General features: G+C 44.8%; 3 protein-coding genes across 5 annotated transcripts in view; 2 read left to right on the top strand and 1 right to left on the bottom strand.

Moving 5' to 3' along the window:
* The window catches only part of LOC127667283 (lymphocyte antigen 6A-2/6E-1-like), a 141,039-nt gene that overhangs the window by 68,272 nt on the left and 54,606 nt on the right, over positions 1-18,161 (top strand). The window lies entirely within an intron of this gene.
* Positions 1-18,161, top strand: part of LOC127667285 (lymphocyte antigen 6A-2/6E-1-like) — a 141,039-nt gene that overhangs the window by 68,272 nt on the left and 54,606 nt on the right. The window lies entirely within an intron of this gene.
* On the bottom strand, positions 5,967-13,624 carry LOC127667276 (lymphocyte antigen 6A-2/6E-1-like). Of its 2 annotated transcripts, none has more exons than XM_052160243.1 (5): positions 13,427-13,624; positions 10,007-10,103; positions 9,665-9,735; positions 8,579-8,695; positions 5,967-6,568 (listed from the first exon to the last, which is right to left on the bottom strand). In XM_052160243.1, exons 2-5 carry the CDS (start codon positions 10,093-10,095, stop codon positions 6,348-6,350), a joined length of 498 nt encoding a protein of 165 aa, XP_052016203.1. In that variant the 5' UTR covers positions 10,096-10,103; positions 13,427-13,624; the 3' UTR covers positions 5,967-6,347. The 2 variants fall into 2 exon arrangements, with proteins under 2 accessions (XP_052016203.1, XP_052016202.1); XM_052160242.1 differs by having other exon boundaries at positions 9,665-9,762; positions 13,427-13,622.

Below are 18,161 nucleotides of genomic sequence, written 5' to 3'. Positions count from 1 at the left end.
ACTCCTGGGAATATACCCAGAGGATTCCCCAGCATGTAATAAGGACACATGATCCACTATGTTCATCACAGCCCTATTTATAATAGCCAGAAGCTGGAAAGAACCCAGATGTCCCTCAATGGAGGAATGGATACAGAAAGTGTAGTATATTTACACTATTGAATACTACTCAGCTATTAAAAACAATGAATTCATGAAATTCTTAGGCAAGTGGGTGGAACTGGAGAATGTCATCTTGAGTGAGGTGACCCAATCACAAAAGAACACACATGGTATGCACTCACTGATAAGCGGATAATAGTCCAGAAGCTCAGAATACCCAAGTCACAATTCACATATCAAATGATGCCCAAGAAGAAGGAAGGAGAGAGCCCTGGTCCTGGAAAAGCTCAGTGTAGCAGTGTAGGGGAATACCAGGACAGGGAAGTGGGAAGGGGTGATTGGGGAAAAGGGGGAAGGAAGAAGGCTTATGGGACTTCGGGGAGTGGGGATCCAGGAAAGGGGAAATAATTTGAAATGTAAATAAGGAATATATTGAATTAAAAAAAGAAATAGAATCCAGGGCCTCATGAATGTGAAGAAGCACCAGCAAGCCACACATTAGCACAGTGCACTTCCAAACAGCACTTGCTTGTGGTGGGGAAGCCCAGGAGATGGGCCCTCAATGGTGGGTAGGAGATGCCCTGTCAGATTCTTTTATTCCAGAGGGGGAAACCACTTCCTGCAGAGGCTAGTGACTTGCCTCCCTGAAATGCCAGGGCTGGATGTAGTTCATGTGCATCATTACCTGATGGTCTTTTGCTGTCTCATGAACCAGGCTTGGCCTGCCTCTTCAAGAATTCATGTTTTACTTATCCCAGACCAGTTCTCATTGAAACCTTGACCATTGCTTCTAGGTTATAAAATTCACCCTTGTGAGAGATATCATTTGAATTTTAGAACCTAAGTGACTATCTAATCTGTGGACCAGGACAACCCTGACACCTACAGGCTTTACTTTTCTCAGTCCATTCCTTCCTCCTAGACCTTTATCTTGAGCATTGTTTCTAAGTCAACAAGGAACCGTCCTTGTGGACGAAGTATGTGTAAAGATCTTCAATGTAAGTATGTCTTAAGCTTTGCTGTACTTGTGGTGCAGAGCTGATTGTTATCTGAATACTTCCCCCAAATGTGTCCTGTGCTTAATTAAATATGTGCTTAATTAAATATGGTTAAAATTCAATGACCTGAACCCTAGAAGTCTTAGCCCAGCACTGCCACTAAAATCAGGCTCACTGGAGTTTTATTCATAACTCATCCTTATTATTTTCCCCTGCCAACTCTAAAGTACACACATATACAGACACACACAGAGAGAGAGACACACACACACAGACACACACATACATGCACACACACAATGTGGGAGAAGAATTAATAGGTACATAGGTTGTAATCCCAAGGCCATCTTGAGCACCAATATGAGGAAGAATTAGGGCAGAGATTAGAGGTTAGAGGTTTTAGGCTAGGGTGTAGTAAAGCATTCCTAGCCAAAGAGGGCTCTAGCTGAGCACTGCCCAATTCTTCAAGGCCATCTTTTCAGTGGCAGCAGCAGCAGCCCGAGGCCCAATGTCCCCTTTAGTCTTCTAGGAACATCCACTGGTATAAAACCAGATCTTTGATCTTGATGCAGAAAGGAATTTAAAGATGGGCCTTGTCTTAGGGTTTGTATTCCTGAACAAAACATCATGACCAAGAAGCAAGTTGGGGAAGAATGTGTTTATTCAGCTTACAGTTCCACATTGCTTCGTATCACCAAAGGAAGTCAGGACTGGAACTCACACAGGGAAGGAACTTGGAGACAAGAGCTGATGCAGAGGCCATGGAAGGTGCTGCTAACTGGCTTGCTTTCCCTGGCTTACTCAGCTTGCTTTCTTATAGGACCCATGACTACCAGCCCAGGGATGGCACCACCCACAATGATACCCCACACACACACCCTTGACCACTAATTGAAAAAAAATGCCTTACAGCTGGATATCATGGAGGCATTTTCTCAAGGGAAGCTTCTTTCTCTGTGATAATTCCAGCTTTTTTCCAGTTGAGACAAAAAAACCAGCCAGTATAACTGACCCCTTGTCAACTTGACACACAAGCACATCACTATTAAGCCTTAACCCTTATTTGCTTATTTACCCTCAAAATATAAATAACTTTAAAATTCCCACAGTCTTTACATATTTAAAAATCAATCCTTTTGCTGGACAGTGGTGGTGCATGCCTTTAATCCCAGCACATGGGAAGCAGAGGCAGGCAGATTTCTGAGTTCAAGGCCAGCCTGGTCTACAGAGTGAGCTCCAGGACAGCCAGGGTTACACAGAAATCTGCCTGCCTCTGCCTCTGCCTCCCAAGTGCTGGGATTATAGGCTTGCAACACGCCAAGCAACAGCTGAATCTCATAGAGGCATTTCCTCAAGAGAGGCTTCTTTCTCTGTGATAACTCCAGCTGTGTCAAGATAATACACAAAACCAGCCAGTACAACCTATGAAACTTTAATCCAGTTAAATGTTGTCCTTATAAGAGTTGCCTTGGTCATGGTGTTTGCTCACAAAAGTCAAGCCCTAAGACATTGTTTCTTTGTGCTCCCCTCTGCCCTCTCCCCCCTGCCCCCGGCAGAACTGGGGATTAAACCTCAAGTCTTGTGCATACTACCACTGAACTACAGCTACAGCCCTGTGTGTGTGTTTATGTTTTTCTTTTTCTACTTTTTTTTCTAAGACAAGATCGCTGATGTACCTAGGCTGACTTGAACTTGCTGTGTGGCCAACGATGGCCTTAAACCTGTGATCTTCCTCTCTCAGCTCCTGAGTGCTGGAATCACAGGCCTGTACCACCTTATTCAGCTATGTCATTTGAATTAAAGATACTGATTTTTACATTATAACATAAGTAAACGGGGCTGGCTGGATTCTGACAGTGTTTCCTTTCACCCACGATGGATCCTTTATTGATCTACTTTGGTGGGAAATGAAAGTCACTTGTTTTCTTTGTGAATAGAGAGTCTGATAGAGACCGAAAAGCCAAGTGGATGCTGGAAACAGGGAATGGTGGGCACCAGGCAGACAGTGAGAAGACCCAGATGAACACTGCAGCCCGGGTCTCCAGAGGAAACCACAGCCTTGTGTAGTCCTGCATGCAGTTATGGGGCTGGAGGGATAGAAATGATGGAAGGGACAGGAGAATGGGTGGCTATGAAGCAGGTCTGTACACTGTGATATTGGATTCCTGATACTGTGTTTGTCAAAACCACAACTTACACAGCATAGAGAGCTGACCCTAAAAATTATGAGAACCAGGGGTTTGAGAGAGATGCCTCAGTGGTTAAGAGCATAGGCTGTTCTTCCAGAAGACTGGGGTTCAATTCCCAGCACCCATATGGCAGCTTTCTAACACTCTAGTCTAGCTGAAGCTGCAAGTCCCAGGGTCCAATGAGAGATTTCCTCACAAAAATCAATGTTAAGGCTCCATAGGAATGAGATTCAATGTTGACTTGTGGTGTGCGCGCGCGCGGGCGCGCGCACACACACACACACACACACACACACACACCAAGTATAGTGACATTTCCTTTCCTGTTAATTGTTGGAATCTGGTGAAGCCTGAGACCTTGTTCTTCTGAGTCTTATTAAGAATAACTGGCTATTATAAATAAGCTTTATGAAGAATACCTGGTTATTATATATAGTGGAGCATGTGTCCTTACTACATGTTGGAACATATTCTGGGAATATTCCCAGGAATGGCATAGCTGGGTCCTTAGGTGTCCAAGTTTCTGAGGAACTGCCAAACTAATTTCCAGAATGTTCTACCAGCTTACAATCCCACAAGCAATGGAAGAGAGTTGCTCTTTCTCTACATCCTAGCCAGTATCTTCTGTCACCTGAGTTTTGATCTTAGCCATTCTGACAGGTGTGAGGTGGAATCTCAGGCTTTTTTAGATTTGCATTTCCCTGATGACTAAGGATGTTGAACATTTCTTTAAGTGCTTCTAGAAGCAATGGTCAAGGTTTTAAGGGGAACTAGTCAGGGATGATAAAAACATTAATTCTTGAAGGTTGGGTCATCAGACAGCAAAAGATCACCAGGTTGTGATCTACATGGACTACATCCAGTCCTGGCATTCCAGGAGAGGTAGGCTCTGTGTTTCACTTTGTTGACTTCCCCAGTGCTTACCCATGGACACAAGACCCTTTTCCCTCTACTTGTGTGTTACTCCAGACAGTCATGGCCGAGACACAGGTGTGTGAAGACCTGCCCATCTACTGCTGGGGTGGAAGCAGACACAGTTAACCATAACCAGGGTACTGTGGGCAGCAGGAGGCTAGGTTTGGTTCGCAGTACCATGGGTCAGGTCTCACCATGCCTAAGGCCTCTGCTTTGATCTGACTGTCTGAGATGGACCAGGAACAACAACAACAACAACAATAACAGATATTAAAGACGTCTCTAGGTAGGAAAAGGGTGAGCAGGTTTGGACTTCTAACTTCACTTCTTTCTCAGAATCTCAGAAATGGATCTGTGGAAGAACCACGAGGCATGTACACTGGAGACATGTGTGTGTGTGTGTGTGTGTGTGTGTGTGTGTGTGTACACCCAAGCAGGGCTTCACAGACACACTGGTGGCTCTCCTTCTTGAGGAGCTCTGGTGCTTTCCCTTGTTTTCCTTGCATCTTCCCCACTCATATTCCCACCACAGATTTTCAAGTGCACAGTCCACACATTAAAAATAAAGCTTTTTATTGATTCATTGTAAATTTCCCATCATGCACTTCAGTTGCACTCATCCCCCGATCCCTCCATGGCCATCCTCCACCCTTGCAGCCTCCCCTTCAAAACATAAAAATAAAATAAAATAATAAAATAAAGAAAAAGAAAAAGATCTTGACATGGTAGCTGTGGTGAGGCACAGTGTGCCACACAGTATACCCTTCTGCTCAAAGAACTTTGCTCACAGATGACCATTACAATGAGTCATTGCTCTGTCTGGAGACCAATGGCTTCTGATACACTATCAACACTGGGTTTGTCCCAGAATTGCTCTCTGATGTTGTTGCCCTGTGTCATGGAGATCCTGTAGTTTGGGATTTGCAGGACCAACAACTTCATGTGCTCTAGCAGTTCATAGTTGGAGAAGATAGATGTTGGGGTGGGCTAACTCTAAGCCCTGGATCTCTCCCTGGGTGGTAATTGAGTTGGTCATCCCACCATCTCTCTCCCACCCAAACTACCAAGGCCAGCTCTGCTGCCTTGCCCATGTGAGTCGGGGCCAGCTCTCCAGCCTATGGAAGCTGGTATCAGGACCAGCTCTCCTGTGCTCATGCCATCAGGGAAGCTCTCCTGCAGGGCCTGAGTGCCTCTGCCAGCAAGGCAGTGGGCAGTCTGCCCTTGTAACACACAGGGAATGGCCAGGGGTAAAGTGATTTGGCACGTGTATACCCAGCACTTGGAAGCAGAGGCCAGAAGAAACTGTGACAGAATCAAGGCCGCATATGGAAGAAATCTCCAGAATCCCTAATCATGACTCTAATTTCATGGCCCATCATGGTTCCCTGGTTGTCAATGTGTCAAGGCCTTCCCAGTGGAAGTATCCAATTTAGACTAGGACTCCAGGAGAGGCAGTGTGAGGTTTTGTTTGCTCTGAGCCAAGCCATGAGGCCCTGCAGGAAATGGCTTCCACCTCTAGCCTAAAAGAATCTGACAGGGCAGCCCCTACCCACCATTGAGGGCTCATCTCCTGGGCTTCCCCACCATATGCAAGTGCTCTTTGGAAGTGGGGAAACCCTCTCACTTCCCCCAGCATCACCTTGCACAAACCAGTGTTCCCCAACACTGTGCTGGCTAACATAAACTCGCTAGTATGGCTGGCTGAAATGGCAGAGATGTGAACTAGCAGGCAGTGTAGCAGAAGAAAATCAGAGATCTTGGCTGGGAGAACAAAGGGTTTATTGGACTCAACAGGGGGACATTGAGCAGTACACATTGGAACCCTGCAGGACCCCATATGTTTATGTTTAGATGGTGGTGGCATAATACTTTGGAATTCTGCCTCTTCTCTGTGCTGGCCACATGCCTACAAGGCCAAGGTTAGCAAGCCAAAACAAAATCATATTCCAGGAAGTCAGATCTGAAAGCTGAGAGAGCAGTGGGGCACCCACCCAGCAGGGCTATAAAGTTGAAGCAAGGTGTTCCACCCCCTACCCCCACCTCAGAGCTTCTGTAACTCATAACTCATCACTAGAGGGCTCCAGGAAGCAGTGGTTACACAGGAGGAACAAAGGACAAAGGTGGGGGGTCATTGGAAGGGCCATCACAGCAAGGTCTGCAGGAGGACTGAGCCCAGGCTGAACAGAAGCACCCCTGCCATGGTCCAGGTGTTGCCTCCAGTGGGAACTGCAGCATTGCAGAGGTCTTCGATACAGCAGTAAGTCTTCACTATGAAGTAGCTAGGACCCGGGAATGGCATATTTTCAGATTGAGAAGGGCAGGAAGGAACGCAAGAACTGCGCTTTATTTTTAGTTTTTGAGAGCCTGCAAGACATCAGAGAGTGATTCACATCTTTTGCAGTAACAGCAAAGCATCCCAATGTCTGGGCCACATGCTACCAGGCCTGGATGGCCCAGAGTTTTCTCCAAGACATGTTGAAGCCAGACATGGTAGCTCAGATTTGTAATACCAGAATTTGGAAGACTGAGGCAGGAGAATTTTTATGAATTCAATCCTAAACTAGCCTACATGTCCACTTCTAGCCTATCCTGTGGCTAGAGTGAGATCCCATCTCAAATAACAAATGAACCAAACAAAAATCATAACAGTGGGCTGGTAAGGGGTCTTGGTAGATAAAGTGCTTGTGTGTACAAGCATGAGCCCCAGTCCTGATCACTAGAGCACATCAAGAGATGGGCAGGCATGGTGGCCTACTTGTATCTCTGTGATCAGGACACAAAGATGGAGATCCTGAGGTGAGCTCACAGGCTAGACCAGCTCAACCTGCAAGCTTGGGGTTCAGTGTGGGACCCTGCCTCAGTAAACAACATAGTTGTCAGAGGAGATTCACATCAACTTCTGGGTCCCACACACTTGTACCTCCTGAGTGCCTGACATCCACACATGTCCACACATGCACCCTTACACGTGATGTGCTGGGAAGCAGCTCAGTCAGTGGAGTGCTTGCCATGTGGAAGCATGAGGACCCAAGTTCAATCCCCAGCAACCATGTAAGAGCCAGGCATCATGGGAGTGCTGGTTAGGATCTCTGTGCTGGGGGGCCAGGAGGGGGTATCTGGAGGTCCTGGGAACTCTCTGCTCCCTCAATGCTCCCCTTCCCCAACATACTTGGAAAGTCCTAGGTCCCAATGAAAGTTCTTGTCTCACTGGGCAGTGGTGGCACATGCCTTTAATCCCAGTCATTGGGAGGCAGAGGCAGATTTCTGAGTTTGAGACCAGCCTGGTCTACAGAGTGAGTTCCAGGACAACCAGGGCTACACAGAGAAACCATGTTTCGAGAAACAAACAAAAAAAAAAAAAAGGAAGAAGAAGGAGAAGAAAAGAAAAGAAAAAGAGAAAGAAAGAAAGAAAGGAAGGAAGAAAGAAGAAAGAAAGAAAGAAAGAAACAAAGAAACAAAAAGAAAAGAAAGGTCTTGTCTTCAAAAACAAGGAGGTTAGGACTGGAGACATGGCTCAGCACTTAAAAGCACCGGTTGCTCTTACAGAAGCCCAGGGTTTGATAACCAGACCACACAGTGTGGTTTACAACTGTCTGTTTTTCAAGTTCCAGGAGAACTAAAAACTCATTTGCATAAAACGAGTAGGCTCTGCCTGAGGGATGGTACTTAAGGATGTCCTCTGAGCTGTACATACATTACATACATTCATACACGTGTACCCATATTATAGACACACACACACACAAACACAACACAACACAAAGACAAAGCACGGTGTAAGATGGCACAGTGTCACAGCAGAAAGCACAACCAGCCTCTCAGACTCTTGTACTTCCCCAGGCAGTTATATCTAGGAGACCTGCTCCAGGAGACAGGCAGGATGTGTTCAGGAACAGGAAACTGGATAGCAGGGCTGGGCTGCTCCTGCCTTGTCTATCTGGAGGATATGCCTGGAGACTGGCACTTTGAAGGATCTGATGTGTCCTAAGGTCTCTTTCTATCAACATTGCTAGGTCATTCCTTCAGCCTAAGCCCCAGATTCCTCCATTATGTGCAAACACTCACTGGATGCTTCCAGCTCCCCTGCTGTCAGTGAGACCCTGGATATAACATATGGGCAGGAGCATCACATGACTACACTGGTGACAGAGGGGGATGATGCCCACCATGCATGCCAATGGGCAGCCCTGCTTTATGGTCCACATCCCAGCACATCCCTGGACCCCAACAGCCCCCACTTTGCAGGAGTCCCCACTCCAACCCCAGGAAGCTCTACTTGGAGGGAGGGGAGCCATGGTCCACAGCAAGTGACAGATCTGACCTTTTCTCCCAAGCCACCCTCACCCACCTTTATAGAGGCCACAGGGAACTTACCAAAAAGGTCTTCTGCCACCTGAGTAACACAGAACCTATCAGTGTCGGGGCAGTAAACAATTGGGCAGGGAACCCCAACTGGGACATCCATGCATTGGTAGCACTCCAGCCCCTGAGCTGAGAAAAAAGCCAAAACATGAGGGCTGGGGCACGCCCTTCCTAGACCCGACCTCTCCTCTACATTGTCTTTACTTCCACTCAGCTGCTGGATGCTAGGACAGAACTAGGACATTACTGCCGAGTCATTTCCACCAAAAGCAAAAGTGAACCAAGTGCCACTATTGTTCAAATATACTCAGTGCTGCTGTCTCAGCTAGGCAGCCCCACAGGAGAGACCTGCATCCCAAGAGCAATTAGAGAGACAGTCACCATATTAGGAAGATATAGATACCAAATGTCTGCAGAAGCAGTGAGTGTGTAAGGAGGTACTGGGCCCCCAGATGGGGAGGGCTGTTCTGACCTGTCCTACCCTACACCTGCAGACCTGGGCCCTGGGAATTGGATCATGACAGAGCACTGAACTTCCCAGAGTCCAGCTCAAAGCTGAGGCTCACCATGAGGCTTCCAGCAACACAGATGTAACCAGAAGTACAGGGGTGTCTGAGAGCTCAGACCTCTTAGAGTAGGGAAGCTCTAGCACTGGGGCCCCATGTGGCATGGGCTGGGCATAAGAAAAAAGTCAAATGCCAAGAGTTAAGGATTCCAATCCCCTTGTCTTGGCAGCTGGGGAGGAAAAGAAGCCTCTGCCAGTTTGTGTGCACACAGGCCAGTGGCCGGACTGGGAGGCCAGGGCAGCAGGGTAGAGTCTAAGGACAGGCTGCTCTGGTGCCCAGGGCTGGTGGCAGAGGCAATCCAAGAGTCCTACTAGGACATGGTGATGATTGTTAAGTCAGGCGCTGACAGGTTTACAAACCCGGTAAGCACCTAGCAAGGGAGACTTCACCCATCACAAGCCAATCCCCAGCCCCTGACCCCAGCATGCCTCTAGCACTTGGCACACAATGGAGGTGCAGGTGTACCCACATCCCTGAGGCCCTTTTCCATCTCCATTATGCCCTCCTGCCCCTCTCTCATTTTCCATCTCACCTCTTTCTGCACACAGTAGGGCCACAAGAAGGATGAGCACACAGGACTTTGCAGCACGAGAAGTATTCATCCTCGGAGAAGGGGTGCACAGGTAAAACCTTGGAAGTTGGAGCCAGTTAGCAGAGCCCCAGTCACACCCTGGGCTCTCACAGGGCTCAGGCATCCACTCTTCCCTCCCTCCACCCTCCACACAGCTTTCCCCAGGGCACACATGTCTGCCTGCTTCCCTCATCCTCCACCCAGCCAGCTTTTCCTTCCTAATCCCACACTCCCACCCACAGCCCTATCCTGAGGGCTCTTCCCTTTGCCACCCAGCAGCTCCCTCCTGACCCCAGTCCTTACTTCTTCTCTGAACAGGTTGCAGGCACACTGGCAAGTTCAGTGAGATGTGGACTGCAGTAAGTACTTTCTTTTCCCTCAGCTCCTCCCATTCAGCATCCTGAAAAGAAGTTTACTGTGTAAGACTTGGCCAGATTTGTACAGCAGTTGGGGAGGGACCACTGTGCTGGAGGACTGAGAGGCAGAAGGGTAGGGCCATGGTTAGCTTGTGGTTGCAATTCAGAAAGCAAGGGAAGGAAGCCCTTGCTGTGCCTTTTTCTGGGTTTTGTTTTGTTTCATGTTTTCTGTTTTTTGTTTGTTTGTTTGTTTGTTTGAGACAGAGTTTCTCTATGTAGCTTTGGCTGTCCTCCAACTTGCTCTGTAGACCAGGCTGGCTCCACTAGCTATCAAAGGCATGTGCCCCAGCTGTTCCTGTAGGCACTAACACCTGGCTTTTTCCTGTTTCTAAATAGACAGGAAAGGCTGCAGTGACTTAGAGCCCAGAGCCCTCCTTTTTATAAGAAGGCAAACTACTGACATTTGCTTGGAGACTGGCAATTGTGAGCAAGTTCCCAACAGGGTCTTGCATTCACAAAGGGAGAGTCCTGACGAACTCACTGACAACTGGGATGGAAGGTACTAAGCAGTGTCAGCTGTGTTTGGGTGATGGATGGGGCTGCGGGTGCTGTTAGCATCTGGTAGCTGGAGCCAGGGACGATTTTCATGGCACAAGGCTGTCTTATGCACAGAAGGAATGACCCCAGTGTCCCTGCTGTCCAGAAGCCTCCATGAAGAAGCCACATGCTCATTCTCCCTGCTCCAGTCTGTATGTCCCCTGTCCCTAAACCTATGAGGTCCTGCCAACCTTTCCCACAATGGTCTCCCTGGAATTTATGTCACTATCACGTGGCATAGTATTGTAATAACTCAAATCGTACTGCCTAGCCAAATATTGATGGCCCCTGTGTCCAGGGCCTGGGATGAGCAGCAGGGCCCCCACCGCAAGCCAGAGTCTGAGTCTCCTAACCTCATGGAGCTTAGAGGGCAGTGAGGAGCCCACATAGGTGTCTACAAGGCACTGATACATCTTAGAGATGGAAGGCTGGGCACAGAAGGAGACCTGAGCTGGGAATCATCCTGAGATGACACCACAGCAAAGAACAGGTACGCTCAGAGGACAACGGAGTCCCACAATGGACCCCAGAGTCTGTGAAGCTGAGCGCGTCCTCTTCAGCAGGCAAGGCCACAAAGGGAAGGAAGCCAGAGGCCCAGGGACCATCAGGCTGATTCTCCTGAGGGAATCCACGGGCCTGAAACAAGAGTCTCACTCTCTATATCATTTCTGGGTGGTTCCACATGTACACCCAACTCCAGTGTCAATGTTGGGGGTTATACAGGATGATTGATCAAAGGAAGAGGCACTGTAGGCTAAAGTCATGGTGCTTAGGGAAGCAGAGGGGAATAGCCTCTCCAGGACTGAATAGCAAACCAGAAGACTGCTTCTAATCCTTGGTGCCATCAATTCAGGTGAGACACAAAGGTTCTCTTAAAATTGTGTTACATTCGAGGGCCTCTGCCCTCACACCATTACAATATCCCTTCCCTGTTACCCTGTAATCAATGATGCAAAGAGACCATGTTTGCCACCAACACTGCATAATCCAGCACAGAGGCAGGATCAAGAGAGCAAGCAAGGAAAGTTGTCTCTGTGATTCCTTCATATGCGGCCCCAAGCATTGGCTCATGCATGAACACATGCATGAACATGTATGTGAAGCAAAGAGCAGTAGACAACTGCCGGGAGCCATCCTCAGAACTCAATGCCAAGAACTCTCCATACCAGGAGCCATCCTCAGAATTCAGTGCCAAGAACTCTCCATACCAGGAGCCATCCCCACCTGGCTCTCAATGCCAAGAGACCTCGATACCAGGAGTCATTCTCACTTAGATCTCCATGCCAGGAACTATTCCTACGTAAATCTCAAAACCCCCTCCTTTTGAAGTTCATCTGTAGATAGGTTACTGTAGCAACCCCTTTCCACTTCACCGCCTCATGACCCCCCTTTTATCATGCCAACATTCCAACAGCAATAACTAGCTTTACCAGAAATTATGAGAAACTATTTCTTAGAAATGATGCCAACCCCCTGAGATTGTTCCCCCCTTTACCCCTCCTAAACCTTGTATGCTTCCCTTTATATTGACTTGTCTGAAAATTAAAGTTTGACAGCTTGATCAGAACTAGACAGGCTGTCCGGCCTCTCTCTTTTGTGTCTTGTCGCCCCATCGCCTTTCCTCTAGGTGGCTTAAAGGAACCCTGTTGACTGTCCTGCGGGTCGGGACACTTTGGCGCCCAACAGTGTGGTACCTGTGGAGCGATCTAGAGAAAGGAGGTCGTGGATCAAGGAGGAGGGCCCTCCGCGTTCGGCTCCCCGAGAGGAGCAGCTCTCCCTGAGAGAACTGGATTTGGTCGAAGCATGGTTGACCAGCCGGTGCGCTCGGCCAGGGGAAAATCTCCACAACAACTTCGTCTCAGAAGGTGAGACCCCATGGGGCAAGCTTTTACTTAACAATCCCTGCTCATTTCAGGGATTCAGGAATCTCGCAAGACACGGGGCTGGGTTAAGAAAAGGAGATCTTAGGTACTTCTTTGAGAATGCTTAGGGTCTTCTTAAGTATTATGTCGGACAAATTGTCCCTGGTTCCCAGAGGAAGGAACCATAGGTAAGAAAACATGGGCTAGAGTACGAGATTACTATGCAACTTTTGGTCAACCGGTTACTGCCTTTAACTACTGGTCTCTGATTAATAACATTATTCAGAATTCTTCCTGTTTCCAAGATCTACTTCTCTGAAAAAGCGCTTGTCCGGACACTGTCTCTGTGCTCTCTTAAACCTCCCGCTTCTGATAGATATGGAGGAGGGACATTTAAAATGGTTTCTGTCTATGTCTGCTCTTTTCCCTAATTTCTCAAAAAGACCAAAGTCTATCCTTCTTTACAAACTCTGAAATCTAGTCATAATTCAGGTGCTGACACTCTATCTCCCAGGGAGGAAGCCAACTTGGAGGAGAAGCTGCTAGCAGGAGAGCCTCTGAAAAAATTTCTTCTCTCCACCAAGTGATAGCCACAGGGGCAAGTAGTCCTCTTAAAGGAGCTCCGAGACTCAGAGGGACAAACCTAACTTCAAGACTTATTTCAAAGACAAATAGCTAGAAAAAGCCAGAGGCAAAACAAGCCCCTTGACTTTAAAATTTTAGAAGAATTAAAGTCTGCAGTCACAGCCTATGGGCGGACTGCTCCCTTCACTTTGGCACGGAGGACTGGCTCACACCTGAGGAATTTATCCAGCCTACCCAAGCTGAGTTCTCTGGGGGAGAATTTATTCTTTGGAAGTCAGAGGCAGCTAAAACGGCCAGAGAAATCGAAAGTAAAAACTACTCACAGGGCAGTAAGTCCTGGACTGTAAAGAAATTCCTGGGCTCTCCTCCCCTCCTACCTTTTTCCACATGGTCATGGCCAGTCTGTACTTATCTACACACTCTCTCTGCCTCTCTCTGTCTCCACTACCCCATTAACTCTCATCCTCCATCCTGAATAAACTTATTATTCTATACCATGTCTGTGTGTTTTCGCCTAGGCACCGCCCTTCCCTACCCCACCATGTATCACATTCTTTAAACCTCTTTTTATGAACCCAATAGGGGTTAAAAAAGCAGGGCACTACGGAGTAACTATCAGTGGTTGCCACTGTGTCTCCCCTCCCTTCTCTGGCAGAATTCCCAGAAGAAAAAGAAGATAAGGAGTTAACTCCTAAACAAGAGAAAAAGCAGGTTTTAGAAAAGCAGTTTTTCCATGTGCAGGATGTGGTATCAAAAAAATGGTTAAAAACTATTTCAAAACTCTCCTGGAAAAAAAAATGGGAGACGTCCTATTTCCTCTCTGAATCCTACTGGAGATATCCTTAGTTCTGGTTAAGATATTTGGATCTCTTTGGGACATCAAGTTTCATCTCTGTCTGTTGTCTGTCTTTGGTGCACCAAAACCTGTCCATATGTGTGTCAATTTGTTTGTCTATTGTTTTGATTGGCTGAATGATTGTTGTGTTTATGTTATATGTTGAAAAGAAAAAAAATGGTTTAAAAAAAAAGGCGTTATCTACTGGTAGTCCTGCCAGTCTGCAATTTACGCAGAGGAAGATGATTAAAGGTGCCTCACATTCTTAACTATGAGTTAAACACAGCTGGAGAAAAAGCTACTTCTTAAGGGGCCAGCAGCCTCAACCTCAATGGTTAATTCTCCTAGACAACTTTCTACCATGGTGATGACTGGGTTCAAAGTGCTTTATGCCCCTGAAATTACACCTGGAAAAAAAAATGTTTGGTTTAAATTAATGAGATTTGTGTAATTGCTTCACCTTTATTTCTAATTGGTCTTAAAGGTATAAATGTTTATGCCTTGACTATAGAGTATTGGCTCATAAGTTATTGGACATGATTTAAAAAATATAATGATGGTAACAAAAGGTAAGTTTAAAACTGATAATTTAGGGTTAAAACTATTTTAAGCAACACGTGGCATGACAGAAGCCAAGAAAAACAGGCCTCTAAGATATTTCTAAATTGACATAATGTTTTATGTGATTCTTATCCTAGAACTCAGACTTATAAAAAATAAGATTTAAAAGAATGTCTCTTCAATAAGTTACACTGTCATACACTCAAACATACAAGCTGATAGACAAACTTTGCAATATGAAAGTAATGTGTTTGCTATTATTTTTAAGGAGAAAAGATTGCTTAAAACTGGGTTTTGCTTTCAAAAAATTGTAGTTATGCTTTGATATTACAGGTTCCTTTTGTTATTTGACCTTCATACAATGGGGTCTGGTTACAGGTTACTCCTTGCAAGACTGATGGGTGTAGGTCTAGCCTTATCTTACAGGCCTCACCTAGAGAGTTCTGGCCAAAAGAACATTTTTAACAGATTCATATAGCTGTGGTTCAAAATAAAGTTCAAACTTATATCTGTGAAAGGTTAAACATAAGCTAACTTAAAAAAAAAACAGTAAAAAATATTTCATTAGAAAGTTCTTCCTCAAGAAATGGCTTGCTCTTAACAATGGACTTTTAAATTTTTTAAGTAAATAATTTAAAAAAAATGTTAAAATAAATTATTTGGCTAAGACACTGCTTTAAGTTTGCCATAAGAGGATTTAAGCCTCTGATGTTCTCAAGGTAAATGCAAAATAAATATTGACAGACATAACTTGAAGAAAGCTACCATAAGTATTTGTTAACAGTTTATGATATATGTTTACTTCCATTCCTTGACAAAGAGAACATTAATGTAAAATCTCTCCAAATAAGGTTTTGACATCCTCCAATGAAGATTTGTTGTAATAATAAAGTGTTACAAAATAAAATCATAGAAATATTTTTAAAAAAAGAATGTTTTAAAAGTATGATGAAATGTTTGTTCCTTATTTTAAACAGCAATCAAATTAATTATTAGTGATAGTTAATGTATGACATGGCAAGCCTTTTTTGACAAAATTAATAATTGTTATTCAAAAGATAAATTATTAAAAAAATTTGCCTCCATACATGTTTTTATATTTTTATAGATTTATACATACATCCTATAAAAATGCATCTACTATGGGAGTAAAGCTCATATAATTAAATCACATGTTTATTCTTTTGAGAGTCCCCTTGTTTCAGCACAGATAATTGAATTGGGTGCTGTAGCTCCTCTTTTTAAAATGTTAAAAGTCAAACTTTTAATTTTTATATTAATAATATATATATATGGCTCATGCCTTACAATTGCTTAAAATTGTTTCCTTTTTAATGCTACCAGCTCTTAACTTTTACAATTATCTATACAAATACAATTCAAAAGAATTAATTAAAAATATGCGTATGATTATTAACAGCTTCTCAAGCTTTCTAGTAATAAATGTTTTAACAGAAGAAACAACAACAACAACAACAACAACAAATAAAATTAGTTATCACATATGTTATTTTTCTATATTGGATGTTCCAAATCAGATTAAGACAAATATTATAATTGATTATTATAGCCAGTTACTTGAGATGTTTTAACAATTTGATGTTGGTCATATTACTGAGATTCCTCATAATTCTCAAAGACAAGATATTATGAAACAGGCCCATAGAACTTTAAAACAATATTTTTATAAACAAAAGAGGGGAAAAATCACATCTCTATATACCAGGGAACTCTCTGAGTGTAGAGAGAGGTATGTTTGTGTTTTTTCTGCAGGATGCTGAAGGAACTTGCTAGCTGCCAAAGTATGCTAATGCTGAGACAAAGAATGATGCTGATTATAATCATTAAAAATGACTACAGTCTTCAACACCTTTGGATGCCTCTTACTAGTGCTGACACCACGGACATCTACGGACTCAACATCCCTCTTTGCATGGCAAATTTATTTAGCTAAAAATTGGACAAATTATAAACAGATTAAAGGGGAGATATTGGCTACTGCTGATTGCCCCCCTTTAGGGTGTCAAAAGGCCATATATTTAAATTTTACAGATTTCAAGTGCAGACCAAATAGAACGTGGCCTGCCATTTATTTTAAGACATCTTCAAGATTTACTTTGGTTGTTTGGGGCCTTTGGGAGAGCCTCTGGACTTCTCCTGTGGGGTTACATCTAAGTAAAACACAATGTTACACCCTCAGCTAGTTTTCTAACAGATGATGAGTCCACAAGGCCTCTAATCCTTATACAAAGGGATGGTGCACACTTTTACAAATTAAGTTTACCACCTATGCAAAATCTCCCAATCCACATTGGCAGATAGGCTATGAATGGAATCTTTGCCTCTATGTACTTGGCTTTGATGCAGGTATTATTTTCTCCATTAAGCTCCTTAAAGAGCCTTTATATCATGCTCAGCCAGTCCCAATTGGACCTAATCCTGTGTTGGTACCTTGTCCTGTTCCTCCTAAAGGAATTGATCAGGACAGCACCCGTACTCCTTCTATTAAAGACACTTCCCTACCTTCCGTATTTCCCCTCCAGCCACCAGCTAAGCCATCAGCTACTACACTGCCTGTACAGCCAGCTCCCACTAAAAATCTTGTACTTTTAGTTAATCAGACTTTTCTCACTTTAAATGAAACTTCCCCTGAACTTGTTGAAGACTGCTGGCTGTGCTACCATTCCCAACCACCTTTTTATGAAGGAATTGCTGTTCTTGGTGATCCCCCCCATGCTGACAATCCATGGCACTGCCGTTGGCAAAAGGGTGCTTGGCCAGGTCTTTCATTAACACAAATATCTGGCCTGGGACTTTGTGTGATCTCTAGTGGAACAAATGTCCCCTCAGTTTATGCTCACTTGTGCAATGAAACCTATTTTCCCCCTCCTGGCAATTATTTTATTCTCTCCCAGAGGGAACTTGGTGGGTGTGCCTTGATGGCCTTACACCTTGCCTCTCTGCCTCAGTTTTTCAAAATCGAAAGAATGGGGAGAAACCTGAGTTTTGAATTCTTATTAAGATGTTCCCTCATTTAGTTTATTATCGCTCTGAAGAATTTTTTCACTTGTGGGATCAGTCCACATCTACTGGAGGCTCCACTTCTTTGAGCCGCCCTCGCAGAGAACCTATCTCTGCTGTTACTCTCTGTCCTACTTGGCCTTGGAGCTGTAGGAGCAGGGACCGGTATTTCTTCCCTTGTTCTTTCCAACTCTAGGTACACGGAGCTAAGTGCTACCATTGATCAAGACGTCCAACGCCTTCAGCAGGGGATTATTGATCTCTCTGACTCCGTTGACTCCCTAGCTGAGATTGTCCTCCAAAATAGGAGAGGACTTGATCTCCTGTTCCTCCAACAGGGTGGACTTTGTGCAGCTTTAAAAGAAGAGTGTTGTTTTTATGTTAGTAAGACAGGAGTTATAAAAGACAGCATGAAAATAGTCAGACAAGGCCTAGAAAAACGTAAGAGAGAAAGAGAACAGAAAGAAAGTTGGTATGAAAATTGGTTTTCCACCTCTCCATGGCTCACTACACTTTTACCCAGTGTCCTAGGACCCTTTGTAGGTCTGTTATTGTTATTTTCTTTCGGACCATGGGCTTTTAAACGCCTTACAGCCCTAATTAAGAAGCAGATAGATGACTTGGCAGCCAAGCCTATTCAG

The sequence above is a fragment of the Apodemus sylvaticus genome, chromosome 17 (assembly GCF_947179515.1).
Source record: "Apodemus sylvaticus chromosome 17, mApoSyl1.1, whole genome shotgun sequence".
Classification (NCBI taxonomy): Eukaryota; Metazoa; Chordata; class Mammalia; order Rodentia; family Muridae; genus Apodemus; species Apodemus sylvaticus.
This window is presented reverse-complemented; position numbering and strand designations above follow the sequence as displayed.